We start from the raw sequence: 13,406 nt of genomic DNA on the forward strand, positions 1-13,406 counted from the left end.
GCCCACGAGGCGCTCGGTGTCGGTGAAGGCCACGTAAGAGGGGGTGATGCGGTGGCCCTGATCGTTGGCGATGATGTCCACCCGGCCGTTCTTCCAGATGCCGACGACCGAGTAGGTGGTGCCCAGATCAATGCCAATGATGGGGCCGTCGAAGAGCTCCGCTTGGGCCATCAGCGCTGCTGCCGTCCACAAGAGAATCACCGCTGCCAACTGTTTCATGAAGAGAGAAGGTGGATCTTGTGCGTCGGCGACAGTGTTGGTCTTTGGGTCACTTCCCAGCCCTGGTTTTCTGGCCGCGAAAGGGCGAAACGTGGTCTGTCTCCATTGGACCACCGCGAAGGGAGGCGATACGCCATTGGTCCACCACACGACGCCTAACGTTGCACTTGGTGGGATACGACACCGACCGCTCGGTTTGAGCGTGGGTCGCGAGCGAGCGGGTGTGTCGACATCACCTTAACCTTGATTGCTGATTGCGTTCATTAGTGATTGGTCGAGCCACACCAAGCTTTCCATCCGCACTTCTTCTGTCCCGGAGCGCGTTATCCACACGGAAGATGAAGCGTGAGACTCTGTGCCTTGCCGGGCTGTTGTTGTGCCTTGCCGCGCTGCTTGTTTGCGCGTCGGCCGCGCCCAAGTTCAGCGTGCGCCGTCTCAATGGCGGTCGCCCCATCCTCACCGAGAAGGACTCCGTGTGGCTCTACAACTACAACACCGCCTACATGCCCGTACTCTTCCTCGCCCCCCCCCCCTTCAATGATTAATACTATTATTATTAACCATTGATGGTGACCCTGGACTCGACACATAAAAATTATTCATTAATATTAAATTAATAATTTTTATTTTAGTAAATATTGCAAGCTAACAACATCCGTCCATTACGTTGAGCGCAGTACTTTGATGCCAATGGCTTCGAGATGGCATGTCTGGCGGTGCGCGTGCAGAACCTGACGGCGAACGCGAAGTCCATCTACGACGTGGGTCCCTCGTCCATCGCCTTCGCGTTCTCCAACACCGGCGGCCTCAGCTTCAAGCCCATCAGTGCCTCCGGTACGCTCCTCTCTCTCTCTCTACCCCTCTTTTCCGTGGCTTTCTGTGACCGTTGTGTGCGGGTCGTGATCGTAGACACGATCATTGCGCCTGGCCCCAGCTCGGAGCTCGGCTGTGAGGACCCGCGTGTCGTGTACGACTGGAAGACCAAGACCTACTACATGTTTTACACTGCGGTGACCAACGGCACTATGCCCTCGGACCTCGGAGACGTAAAGGCCATGCTCTCCCTGGCCGTCAACTCTGGCAATCCGTACTCACGCCTTCGCTTTTCGCTTTTCGCTTTCGTTCTTTCCCCCCTGACCCATTGGCTCACGCATACAATCGCCGCCACAGCGCTGCGCGTGGCGACTGGAAGCAGCTGGGCTACGTGTTCCCCGACCTGAAGTGGTCGAAGAGCGGTACGAGTGCACTCCACGCACGTCGGCCCATTCAGTGTCTTACTGTGGTGATGTTCTGTCACCACCACACAGGCGCGCTGCTGCTGAGCGACCAGGTGTTCCACAAGGAGCACTACCTCTTCTGGGGCGACTCCGACATCTGCATCGCCACCACCGAAAACCTCATCCACTACACCAACACCGTACGACAACCTCTTGACCATCTTCTTTGCCGTTCAATGTTGAATGTCGCTAACACAAACAATATCACCCGCCGGTCCTAACAGGGCAAGTGCCTTCTCAAGACCCGCTCGGACAAGTTCGACAGCCAGCTGGTGGAGAGCGGCCCGGAGCCCTTGCGCCTCTCGGACGGCAACTACCTGTTCCTCTACAACTCGGCCAGGAAGTATACATTTCCTCTTGGTGGCTGATGGTCATTGCTCATTTGCTCACGCCCAGTGTGCTTCGCGATCAGGGCCAATATCGCCAACCCGAAGCCCGGCTGGGATTTGGAGTACAACCTGGGTTGGGCCATTCTCGACAAGAGTGATCCCACCAACGTTCTGTTCAGAAGGTACCCGATGCTGCTTTGATTTTTCTGCGTTATTTATTGAGGATTTTAGCATCACTATTATCATTATTTGTTGTTATTATTTGGCCCTTGACGCTCACCACCGTCATCACGCGCTATCGACAGCGAGGAGCCCGTGCTCTCGCCGGAGCTCGATTGGGAGAAGTGCGACAAGAATCCCGAGGGGCTCACTCCCAACGTCGTCTTTGTCGAGGGTACCCGCCCATTACGTCATTGTGGTTTGATCGCACCATGTTGCTCATCCCCTCTCCATCTGGCAGGCTGGAAGAAGCTGGCGGAAGACTCCTTCCTCGTGTGGTACCAGGGCTGCGACTCCCGCATCGGCGTCTTCCACCTGTCGGTTCAGGTCTGATTGTAGACCACATGCCACATGCTCACTCAGGGAACGACCGTCATTTTCCACATATCGGAGCACACACAACTCTTTGCGTGATGTCGTCGTTCTCGTCTCCCTTGATGGGGCGGCTGTGTCTATGGAACGAAGGCGCCAAGGTGCAAAACTGGCGGTAAAGACGACAAAGGCGACGCCGGTGATGACTGCCACCGTGCTTGAAACGCAACGCGAGAGAATGTGGCGTCGAAATATGCAAATAATTAGGAATCTTTTAGGAGGCGGTTGAGGTTGCGAGATTGCGACCCAAGCCGCGACATCATAGGCGAGTGTACAAAAACAACTAAAGGATGCTGCGTCGAGTTGCAGTCCGGTCGGGCCTCGCCCCAGTGACAGAGAATGTTGCGGCTCCCGCCGCGATGGCCCTCGCTAGCAGGAGGGATTACACTACGGAGCGGTCCTACGGCAACCTGAAGGATTCGGACCGTATCTTTACCAATTTGTATGGAGAGCATGACATCTTCATCAAGGGTGCCCTGGCGAGGGTACCGAGCGCTTCACATGATTATTATTTAACCCCCCCCCTCCGAATTGTCGCGTAAATACAAAATGGAGATTAATGGTGCGTTCATGTAGGGTGATTGGTACAAGACGAAGGAGCTGCTGCGCAAGGGCGAGGACTGGATCATTAAGGAGATCAAGAACTCGGGTTTGCGTGGACGGGGTGGCGCCGGCTTCCCCTCGGGCCTCAAGTGGTCCTTCATGCCGAAGGTCTCCGACGGCAGGTACAATCCGCATCCTCCCCCCCCGCTATCAAATTCCCTCTTCGTCCCGAGATTGCGGTCTCATCCACGCGGCTGTGCATCTAGCACGCTCGGATATATGCAAATGATTAGTAATTCGCTACGTGCTGGCTTATAATCGATTGTCTTACTTGTTGCAAGGCCATCATACCTGGTCATCAACGCTGATGAGGGTGAGCCCGGTACCTGCAAAGATCGCGAGATCATGCGCCACGACCCCCACAAGCTCGTGGAGGGCTGCCTTCTTGCCGGCTTCTCCATGAAGGCCAAGGCTGGTGCGTCTCTCTCTCTCTCGCGCGCTTTCTTCTTCACTCGCCTTCGCCTGTCCTCCTCCTCACCTTCATCTTCATCCTCTCCCCCGTTGTCTTTTTGTGTCCAGCCTACATCTATGTGCGCGGCGAGTTCGTGTACGAGATCAACAACCTGCAGAGGGCCATCGACGAGGCCTATGAAGGTATAAGGCCCACCCATGCTCCCTCCTCCACCATCATCATGCGTGCAGTCACTTACGCCCTTCTTCTTCTTCTTCTTCTTCTCTTAGCTGGCTTCCTCGGCAAGAACGCCTGCGGCAGCGGGTTCGATTTTGACGTCTACGTGCACAGGGGTACCGCCGACACCGTCTCCCGCACACACGCGCCTTTAAAGCGCACACAAGTTTGACGCTGTGCCCCCTCCCATGTGCGTGCTTTCAGGTGCTGGTGCCTACATCTGCGGTGAGGAGACGTCGCTCATTGAGAGTATCGAGGGCAAGCCCGGCAAGCCCAGGCTGAAGCCCCCGTTCCCCGCCAACGTTGGCGTCTTCGGTTGCCCCACCACCGTACGACCGCCCCTCGGCCCTTCGTTATTGAGCCGATGATTGATGACACGAACGCGCACCACCACCACCACCACCACCAGGTGACCAACGTGGAGACCGTGGCTGTCGCCCCCACCATTCTGAGGCGCGGCGCCGAGTGGTTCGCCAGCTTCGGCCGACCCAAGAACTCGGGCACCAAGCTCTTCTGTATTTCTGGCCACGTCAACAACCCCATCACCGTCGAGGGTGCGTTCTTCTTCTTCTGGGGCTTCTCACCGGCCCGGCGAGCCACAGTCCGGTGTCAGTCTGACCTTCTTCCCTTCGTCCCTCGCAGAGGAGATGTCGATCCCGCTCAAGGAGCTGATCGAGCGCCATGCCGGCGGCGTGAGGGGTGGCTGGGACAACCTGAAGGCCATCATCCCCGGTGGTTCGTCCGTGCCGCTGCTCCCCAAGAGCATCTGCGACAATGTCCTGTACGTGCCCGCGCCAATGTTGGACTGCTGCTCGCGTTCGCAGCTCACTTTTCGGCTTATCTCGATCGTTGGCCCGCGTGCAGCATGGACTTTGATGCGCTGAGGGACGTCACGTCGGGTCTCGGTACTGCGGCCGTGATCGTGATGGACAAGTCCACCGACGTCATTGCCGCCATCGCTCGCCTCTCCAAGTTCTACAGGTGCGCCTCCCTCGCCTTCGAAGGCATTGCTTGCGCTCTCTATCGCTCTCTATCGGCCGTCCAATGATGTCTATTCAGTATCACTTGTTGACAACCATGACATTAACCTATCATCAACTGAGGACCCACGCTGCAAGCCAAGCGCACGCCAGCTCCAGAGTTGCGTTGTTACCTTACTGACCTAACTATCATTTCTGTTTTGTTTCGCACGCGACAGAAACGAGTCGTGCGGTCAGTGCACGCCTTGCCGCGAGGGTTCGCCCTGGCTGTGGAACGTGATGGAGCGCATGGTGACGGGCGATGCCAAGATCGACGAAATTGACATGCTCTACGAGCTCTCCACCCAGGTGACCACTCGCTCCACTGCACCACCACTTCACTGCTTTTTTGTTCTCAACTCGAGACCCGGAGCCGGGCGCTGACGAATCGGGCTCTCTGCTGTGTCGTCGCTTGCGCAGATCGAGGGTCACACCATCTGCGCCTTGGGCGACGCTGCGGCTTGGCCGGTGCAGGGTGTCATCAGGCACTTCCGCGGCGAGATGGAGCAGAGGTACGCGCCATTCCCCGCCCACCGGTGGCCGATGTCCATCCACGCGACTATGATGCTGACGTATGTGATGGCACGACCATGGCGATGGTGGTGGTGGTCGAAACAGGATTCACGACTACAACAGCAAGCACGGCCAGGCCATCGGGTCAGCCACCGTCGACGAGTACGCCAGCAGGCAGCTCCACTTGGCCAAGCAGGCTCCCCTCACCTTCGTGCAGTAAATAATCGAGCATGCGTGCCCCGCCCCACAACCATTTATCTCCTCTCTTCCACCGCGCGCGTGTGTGTCCACACATTGCTATATGGATTGTGAAACAAAAAACAGCCAGCCACCAACTTTCATCTCGTTTCAACATGTTGTGGCTGTTGATGTAGTCCCCCCCCCCAGCCGAGTTTTTGATTTGGGAGCAAGTAGAGCCAGAGCATGTTCATGTTTGCTAGAGAGCGCCAAGAAGAGCTGCGCGAGATGCTACATTGGCTCAATGGACTGAGTAACCGGGGGGGGGTAAGATGCCACCTACGCCTTACGGGTGGAGGGGGCACTGGAAGGGGCGCTGGAGGCGGTGGGCTGGTCACAGGGGAAACTGGGGCCGAAGACCTTCTGGAAGCACGGGCAGCAAGCGTCGGCACCGTCGCCGATGCAGGTCAGGCAGGTGGAGGGATCAGCCTCGAAGTTCTGGCACGCGTCCTTGCAGTCGGCCAGCTTGGCGGCGCACCTGAGGGCGAGTCCGAGGGTGCAAGTGTCGCTGTAGAAGAGGGATTGGGTTATTGTTAGAGCTCGTGGGGGGGCTTTAACTTCAAGAGAGACTCAGTACCTCCTCATCCTCTTGGCGAGCATAGCGCCGTGGGGCACGTGGGAGGTCCTGGGGAGAAGAGGTAATCATCGATCAGCTTGAGATCAAACGGGGGACGAGAATACTCTCACTTACTTGGGCTGGAGGGGGGCCGCAAGGCACACGGCGATGAGGCAAGCAAGAACAAGGAGAATAGCGGTGGTCTTCATCGTTACGATGTTGGTTTCTTGATAGAGGTGGTTCTGCGAGGATGCGGTCTTCTCCTTCTTTCACACCCCGCCGTCTTTACCCTATTTGGCACTAGCCACTCAACGGGTGATGGCGCCTCCTTAAAATAAATACCGTGAGGTGGAGCTCTAAGTTCTCGGGTGTCATCAAGCCCTCATTGGCAATGATGTAAGTTTATTCTCCAACACACCAGGTGTTGGGTTGCACATAGTGCTTCCATTATGGCGGTGGTCCGTGGTATGCTGTCAGTACCCCGGGCCAGCCCGAAAAACAAGACAACTTCGGGTTCTCTGCCACGAAATTTCGGGCTTGGCCCCAAGTCACCTTTCGCTGGTGGGCACAAGTAACGTTCATCTTTCGCCCAGAATCAAACAACACTACACCACACTACCACTACTACAACATGTCGAGGCCTGGAGGACTTGGAAACGCGCGCCCTGCTGATGATGAGGTCAACCTGCTCGTTGCGAGCGTGAAGGCCGATCTCGAAAACAAGGCTGGCCGAACCTTCGCTGATCTTAAGCCCGTCTCGTACGCCACGCAGGTAGGAAGCCCTATACTTGTTCAGTCAGATGCGCAGTGAACGATCGCTAAAAGATGAACTTTACACTCGTTACAGGTGGTGGCTGGCATCAACTACTTCGTCAAGATCGCTGTGGCGGAAGGCGAGTACATCCACGCCCGCATCTACCGCGATCTCCAGAGGAACGTGAGCGTACACTCGGTGCAGACCGACAAGTCGGAAACTGATGAGCTCGCGTACTTCTAGGAAGTCCCCTTGATCTCAGCGACGTCGCCCAAGGCGGTCAGGATTTTGTTCCATTCATTATACATACATTCCTCTTAACCAACCCTCTACTGGTTTTTATTACACTAAATCTTGATAGAAGGAGAAGAGCAAAGGCAGAAGAGAGAATCGAGGATGATTAGAAGCGCAGCAAAAGATGAATCAAAAGGGAAGGCTTGATGCGCCGCGTGAAAAGATGGCCGCGTGTGCTTCTTCACTTCTGGACCACCACCCTCGGCAGGGTGACGTCCGGCGGGCACTGCGAGAAGGGCGGCTCGATGAGGAGGCCTTGCTCGTAGATGACCCTGATGATCCCGTCCTTCTCGTTCTTGGCCTCGGCCAACTTGAGCACTCCCTCGCCGTGTCTCCGGTCATCCTTCCACTCACCAGTGTAGGTCATGCCGTTCGTGTACGTGAACGTTCCCTGCCCGTTACGCTGTTGTCGTTGGTCGTGTCGTGTCGTGTCGTGTCGTGTCGTGTCGTGTCGTGTCGTGTCGTGTCGTGTCAGGGCCTCAAAACGAAAAACCGCACACGCACTCGGAGCAAGAACGTACCATGTCGTTGACCCAGTCGCCGTTGTAGACGCCGGTGGCATCGGTGAGGATGCCCTTGCCCTCGCGCACGTCGTTGACCCAGTCGCCCACGTACTTGGTGCTCTCGTCGGGGGTGGTGAACACACCCTGGTGCCGCGCGTGCCAACACCACCTCAACCATCAGTCACCGACGATCGTGGCCTTTGTAACGACGACAAAGGCTTGAATTGAAGCCTTGTGCGGGGGTGGTGTCAAGCACCTTGCCGTGTCTCCTGTCCCTCTGCCAGTTGCCCGAGTACTTGGAACCGTTGGCGTAGGTCATGACGCCCGAACCCTCCTTGCGACCCTTGACCCACTTGCCGTCGTAGCGCGCGCCATCCGTGTCGATCCACGTACCCTTGCCAAACCGCTGTACGCATGTGTGCGAGAGAACGACACGCGCATACACAGTGAGCAGGGCGACTCGGGCATGCGTGCATGCTGTGTACTACGGCGGCGTCGGCGGCGGCGGCGGTGCGTACCAGATCGGAATGCCACTCGCCATCGTAGGTCTCTCCGTTGTCGCCGTCCCACTCGCCCTTGCCCTCCTTTCGGTCCTCGGCCCACTGGCCAATGTAGGTGCCCTCAGCCGTGTCCAGCGTGCCTGTGGCCAGAACACGGACAAAATGGTCAGCCCAGCACTAAACGTGGGTGTTTGTGTGTGTGCTGCGTGTGTGTCTGCGTGTGTGTTGTGTGTATCGTCGCTGCGTGTGTCGAGGTGTGGTACCTTGACCGTAAAGTCGACCGCCTCTGAGTTCGCCCTCGTATTTGAACCCGGGCTTGATGTACACTCCAGTTCCCTCCATCACGTCGTCCTTCCAATCGCCGTCGTACTTGACCTTCTTGTCCAGCGACGTGAACTGGCCCTTGCCCTCCCGGAAGTCGTTCACCCAGCCGCCGGTGTAGACATCCCCGTTCGTGTACGTCATCTTTCCCTGGCCGTTCTTCCGACCCATGCTCCATTCACCTGGTGGTCGCGGTGGTCGCGGTGAGCACAACCCGCGAAGCCGGCTCGCACTACACACAACGGGGGAAAGATGATGGGGTGGGGTACCATCGTAGGTTCCAGAAAAGAGAGTGACCAGTTTGCCGCGGCCGTGATACTTGTCGTCCTTCCACTCGCCTTCGTAGGAATTGCCGTCCGAGTACTTCATCACTCCCATGCCTGTTCTCGCCCCCCCCCCACGCGCACACGCACACAAGGCAAGTGGTGCGTGAGCCTCACAGAACGAACGCCGACTTGTGGGGGGGGGGTAAGGAAGGCTTCAGAAGCCCAACACGGTACCGTCTCGGAGATCGTTGACAAAAGTGCCCTCAAAGCTATCTCCGTTGGTCCAGGTTATCGTTCCAGCGCCGTGCCTCCGGCCCATTTCCCAACCTGCGCCACACGCACAACTCGGCGGTCAACCGACACGACACGACACGACACGACACGACACGACACGACACGACACGACACGACACACGGTCGCGAAGAGACCCCGCAAAACGACGAGTGGGTAGGGCAGGGATACCTCCGGTGTAGGTGCACAGAAGAGTCGTGAGCTTGCCCGTGCCGTGGAACTTGTCCTTGACCCACTGGCCCTCGAACGACTCGCCGGTGGCCCACACCATCTTTCCCTGCCCATGGAACTTGCCTCGCTCCCACTCGCCCTCGTAGACACCCTACACCACGCCACGGCGGTGAGTGGCCGCACCGAATTCAATCGTGTGTGTGTGTGTGTTGTGTGTGTGTGCGTGTGTGCGTGTGTGTGTGTGTGCGTGCGTGTACCTTGTCCGCGAAGCACTGCTTGCCCATGCCGTCGAATTTGGCATCAATCCAGGTACCATCATAGATGGCGCCATCCTTGAATTCGAACTGGAACTTGCGTCGCTCGCCTTCCATGACTCGGTTCTTCTGGCAGGTGGCCACGATCCGCTGGTGACATCTGTCCACCCACAGGGTCTTGTCCTCCCTGTTGGCCGACGCAACGAGGAAGGTGTTGCCCGGCGCGTTGAGTTGCCACATGAGCTCCGCGCTCGAAGTGTCCTTCATCGCGTCCACCCACACCTGCTCGAGCTGCACGATTTCCTTCATGTCGAGCTTCTTGGCCGACTTTGGCGACGGACTGGCGAAGACGGCCACGTCGGAAAAGAGCAGCAGGTAGGTATACTGTGATTTGTTGGGACTCGTCACCGACACCGGCCCGTGCTTGATCAGCTGTCGGTTGGTGCTTATCATTTTCTACATTCACACATCAATATAGAACAAGAGAGTTTCACCCGAGTTTAGTTGAGAGGAGCAAACTAGGAATATTCTGGGAGAAAGGTGTGCGTACGTGGATGTTGGGGATTTGTTTGGCCAACTCGTGCACGGCCTTTGTGCTCTCTGACACCTCCACCGACTGATTGATCTCGTCCGCAATCTTTTGGATACCTGGCGGAGAACGCGGCGAGAAAGGGGTAAGGCGCTCCGTCGGCCATGGTCCTTGGGACGCTAAGTTGGGTGGGTGGGGGCAGAGAGAGAGGGAGCACCTTCGACAGCGGTTTGGAGATGGGAGTAGTCGGGGTGGCTTGGGTCGGTCACTTCGACGAGGGCCTTCAGGAGCAGCGGATAGCGCAGAACCCTTTGGACCGGCGTGATGAGCAGAGCGTTGATGTCGAGCGCAGACCCGGAGGCTACTTGACATTCCTTTTGGGTGGGTTGCCCGAGAGAGAGCAGCGTGAGCCGACAATGGTTGGCCAGCAACGTCACAAAAAAAAGTCCACCGATGATCTTACCTTGAGGAACATGACCATCTTCTTGTTCTCCTTCTTGTTTTCAATGAGTTCGTTGGCAGCTTTGTGATCCCTGCAATAGGGAATGTAGATCTTCATGAACGGCATCTGCGGAGAGCCAAAAAATGGGGGGGTGAGTAGTCCGGTCACGACCTCAATACGAGTACTGACCCCAAACAGGCCTGGAGGGCACCGTACGTTTCGGGTGAAGATGTCGCCGACCATGCACTGGTCCGTCCAATTGAGCATTTGCTGTCGGATGGCGGTGAAGAGCTCTCGGGAGAGATCGCGAATCTGCTCGATGTTGGAGAAGATGGTGCGGATCTCCTTGTCGTTGAACACTCCCTTGGTTTTCGCGGGCAGGAGGTAGTCCTGTTGCCATTCAATCGCGCGAGGGAGAGCACAACGTTGAGAACGTGCTCTCTCTCTCTCTCTCACGCCTCACAATCGAACTGCCTCCGATCGGTAGGTACCTTGAGCACAATGTCAAGACTGGCCAGGTATGATTCTTCGGTGGTGTAGATCTCCTTGGCACGATAGTCCCTGGTTTCGGAATGAATGGAATGAAATGGTCAGAAAAGTCGCTTCCGCTTCGAGCACCGACCATTACAGACAGCCAAACACCTACCTGATACCCAGGTCCTTGTTCTCCTTCACAAAGAGCGCGCCCGAAAGGTCCTGCTCCGGCAGCTGCGATGATGGAAAAAACACGACAATCAATTGTTTAGCCAGACCCCAATCAATAGTGCTAGTGGGTACCACACCGCACCTTGACTCCTCCGCTCGAGGAGGGGGCGACGATGCCACTGCCACCGCCGGAGAGGGGCGACCGGATGGTGCCCATGTGGGAAGCGGTCTGCGAACTGAAGGATCCCGGCAAGACCGGCGCCACACCGTACATGCTCTGCGTCTTGCGGGTGTCGCCGCCTGAGAGAGGCGACTTAGTCTGGCCCGACGATAAGGAAAGGCCACCGCTAGAGTGCGGGGCGATGATGGCTGAGCCGCTGCGCTGCTGGTTCAGAGCGCTGTTGACATTCATGCCGCTCATGTCCATCGACCTGATGTCCCTTCGCGACACCCCAGCACCGTCGCCGGTGCTGTCTGCTGGCGCACTCTCCGAGCTCTCGCCGCCGCCGCCGCTGCTCAAGGGCGCTGGCGGACGCATGGTGGAAGAGCCCACTGTGCATATGCAATATATATGCGCAGAGATGGATATTTGTTGTGCATAGATAACAAATATGCAACATGGAGCGCGGCAGAATATAGAATTGTGTAGAGCGCGCCACATAAAGAACGGAACGTCGTGTAGAGCGCCAGAGTGGTGATTTGAATAGAGAGCGATCGATGGAGATGGATAGAGTAATATCGATGAGAAGGTTGAAGATATATAGAGTGGATAGGTGCGAAGCGTTAGGGCTTTTTTGGCGCCTCCAAAGAGAGGAGGAGAGCGGGGAACGGAGCTCGGGAGAAAGGAAGTAGAGGAACAGAGGGAGGTGGTCATCACTGAGTAAAGCGGAGTACGCACTTGTGGCAGAGTGAGCGGTACGCGACATAGTGGCTTTGCCGGGTGCGGTGATGTCGGAGGTGATCGCCCTCACCCGCAGTGTCGCATCCGAGCTCATTTCTAAAGAGCGTAGAGGGAGGGGCATGGAAATGAGGAGGGTGTTGGTGGTGTCTCTCTTCCACGCCGAAGAAGAGACCCTGCACCAGCGCTTTCACTCCAACACGTTAGGAAGGCGTACCAGGTTCGGCTGGTTGCGTAGCGGCAATCATCTGAACCAATTGGGCAAGCATGGAAACAAACTTGTCGGCATCTTCCGTCGAGATGAAGCTCAAGCCGAAGATCGTCTACGCCAGCGAAAGGTTGAGACAAACTTGGGAGAGGAGAAGGAGAGGAAGAGAAGGAGGGGAGGAGAGATGCGACAGGTACCTGACGGAAGCGCCACTGCACAAAGTTGTCCCTCAATTTCTTGTGCACCAAATCTCCCTTGATGGGCGAATTGACGTTGTACTGTGGAGGGATTGTGTTAAAGATTGCTGCGCGGAAGACAGGCAAAAGGTGTCCACTAGGCGTACCTGCTTGTCGGCGACTGACTGGCCGATGACGCGGTAGGCACTGGTGGTCTGATTGTGAAAAATCCAAATGCGTGAAGCGCCAGCGTCTTTGGCGACCCATGTCTTGAGATTGGTGTCGTAGTTGTAGACGGCTGCTTGAAGCTCCAACAAAGGAACCTCTCCACTGATTATTTGTTTTTTTAGAATCCACAATCAAACAGATTCTCCATCTTCTACAAGACAGCGACGGTACCTCATTTTTCTTTAGCTGAGGATGGAGGAAAGATCGAATTCTATCAATCACTCACTACGCCCTATCCTCTATCCCAATCTCTTACGCGTCGTCCGTCTTTGAGAGGATAAAGGGGGAAGCAATGTTTCGTCCTCCAACTGCGGACGGCAGTTACGGCTGACTCTGCCCAGCCACCAGCACGTCGCCAGGAAAAAAGAGGGACTTATTTCCTTTTTTCAGCCGGTGCCTGTTCATTATGTTATGATAATTAAAAAGCAGGACAGGTGCTTGATACTGTAGCTCAAGAACAGAGAATAGGATGAAGTTAGTGTATATTGAACCTGTTGTGAGGTTGTGGCAGTCCCATCCCCTTTGGTGATGGCCATATCATTGGGCAGGTGCAGATGGGTGTACACAGCCTCCAACCTGCCCCCTTGCCCACCAGCCCAGTAACCCACATCACTGGGTGACACAGATATCCTTGCATTGGCTATGGTGCAGGCTGGTGGCTGGTTGCATCATGCAACAAGTAAATGATGACTGGACCTCAATGAGTGTAAGGGGAAGTTAGATACAAGGTCAACCTTTGTCCAGGACAAGCTCTGATCAAGCCTAAAAAGGACAACTCAGGGGGGTATCTTCACTCCTTCTCCCAGCAATCATGAAGTGCCAGCACACTTGGTGCCATGGTCATTAACCCAGCCTTGTGGCTGCAATTGGTTTCCACCTGGCACCACTGAATTTAAGCACAGAATGTTAAATTCAGCGAAAAGAAAAAGAAAAACTAGTTCTGGTGTTGTTGC

General features: G+C 56.2%; 6 protein-coding genes across 6 annotated transcripts in view; 3 read left to right on the forward strand and 3 right to left on the reverse strand.

The window, feature by feature from the left end:
* The window catches only part of ACA1_096310 (DnaK family protein), a gene marked incomplete at both ends in the record, with an annotated part of 2,015 nt that extends 1,844 nt beyond the window's left edge, over positions 1-171 (reverse strand). The window contains one exon of the mRNA XM_004334925.1: positions 7-171. Coding sequence (XP_004334973.1) covers positions 7-171 — 165 coding nt within the window. The remainder of the gene's footprint in view (positions 1-6) is intronic.
* A 386-nt stretch (positions 172-557) lies between these two features.
* Positions 558-2,377, forward strand: ACA1_096320 (glycosylase; the record flags this gene model as incomplete). Its single annotated transcript, XM_004334926.1, has 9 exons — positions 558-728; positions 897-1,053; positions 1,129-1,306; positions 1,390-1,454; positions 1,527-1,636; positions 1,721-1,839; positions 1,909-2,007; positions 2,131-2,219; positions 2,286-2,377. 9 exons carry the CDS (start codon positions 558-560, stop codon positions 2,375-2,377), a joined length of 1,080 nt encoding a protein of 359 aa, XP_004334974.1.
* A 398-nt stretch (positions 2,378-2,775) lies between these two features.
* On the forward strand, positions 2,776-5,399 carry ACA1_096330 (NADH oxidoreductase (quinone), F subunit; the record flags this gene model as incomplete). Its single annotated transcript, XM_004334927.1, has 12 exons — positions 2,776-2,901; positions 2,993-3,141; positions 3,301-3,434; positions 3,539-3,613; positions 3,701-3,763; positions 3,852-3,976; positions 4,057-4,201; positions 4,290-4,428; positions 4,512-4,628; positions 4,846-4,975; positions 5,087-5,178; positions 5,285-5,399. The coding sequence occupies 12 exons, from the start codon at positions 2,776-2,778 to the stop codon at positions 5,397-5,399; spliced, it is 1,410 nt and encodes a 469-aa protein (XP_004334975.1).
* Positions 5,400-5,695: 296 nt separating this feature from the next.
* Positions 5,696-6,001, reverse strand: ACA1_096340 (uncharacterized protein; the record flags this gene model as incomplete). Its single annotated transcript, XM_004334928.1, has 2 exons — positions 5,696-5,894; positions 5,994-6,001. The coding sequence occupies 2 exons, from the start codon at positions 5,999-6,001 to the stop codon at positions 5,696-5,698; spliced, it is 207 nt and encodes a 68-aa protein (XP_004334976.1).
* Positions 6,002-6,603: 602 nt separating this feature from the next.
* Positions 6,604-6,969, forward strand: ACA1_096350 (cystatin, putative; the record flags this gene model as incomplete). Its single annotated transcript, XM_004334929.1, has 2 exons — positions 6,604-6,744; positions 6,820-6,969. 2 exons carry the CDS (start codon positions 6,604-6,606, stop codon positions 6,967-6,969), a joined length of 291 nt encoding a protein of 96 aa, XP_004334977.1.
* A 232-nt stretch (positions 6,970-7,201) lies between these two features.
* On the reverse strand, positions 7,202-12,601 carry ACA1_096360 (RhoGEF domain containing protein; the record flags this gene model as incomplete). The annotated part of the gene is made up of 21 exons (XM_004334930.1): positions 7,202-7,423; positions 7,542-7,667; positions 7,780-7,929; positions 8,042-8,163; positions 8,287-8,526; positions 8,614-8,724; positions 8,845-8,937; positions 9,074-9,224; positions 9,331-9,783; positions 9,878-9,975; positions 10,074-10,230; positions 10,320-10,424; positions 10,515-10,688; positions 10,790-10,859; positions 10,945-11,006; positions 11,086-11,495; positions 11,842-11,940; positions 12,059-12,164; positions 12,247-12,327; positions 12,393-12,523; positions 12,583-12,601. The coding sequence occupies 21 exons, from the start codon at positions 12,599-12,601 to the stop codon at positions 7,202-7,204; spliced, it is 3,180 nt and encodes a 1,059-aa protein (XP_004334978.1).
* Positions 12,602-13,406: the final 805 nt, after the last annotated feature.

Source organism: Acanthamoeba castellanii (assembly GCF_000313135.1).
Source record: "Acanthamoeba castellanii str. Neff unplaced genomic scaffold scf7180000084645, whole genome shotgun sequence".
Taxonomy (NCBI): domain Eukaryota; phylum Discosea; order Longamoebia; family Acanthamoebidae; genus Acanthamoeba; species Acanthamoeba castellanii.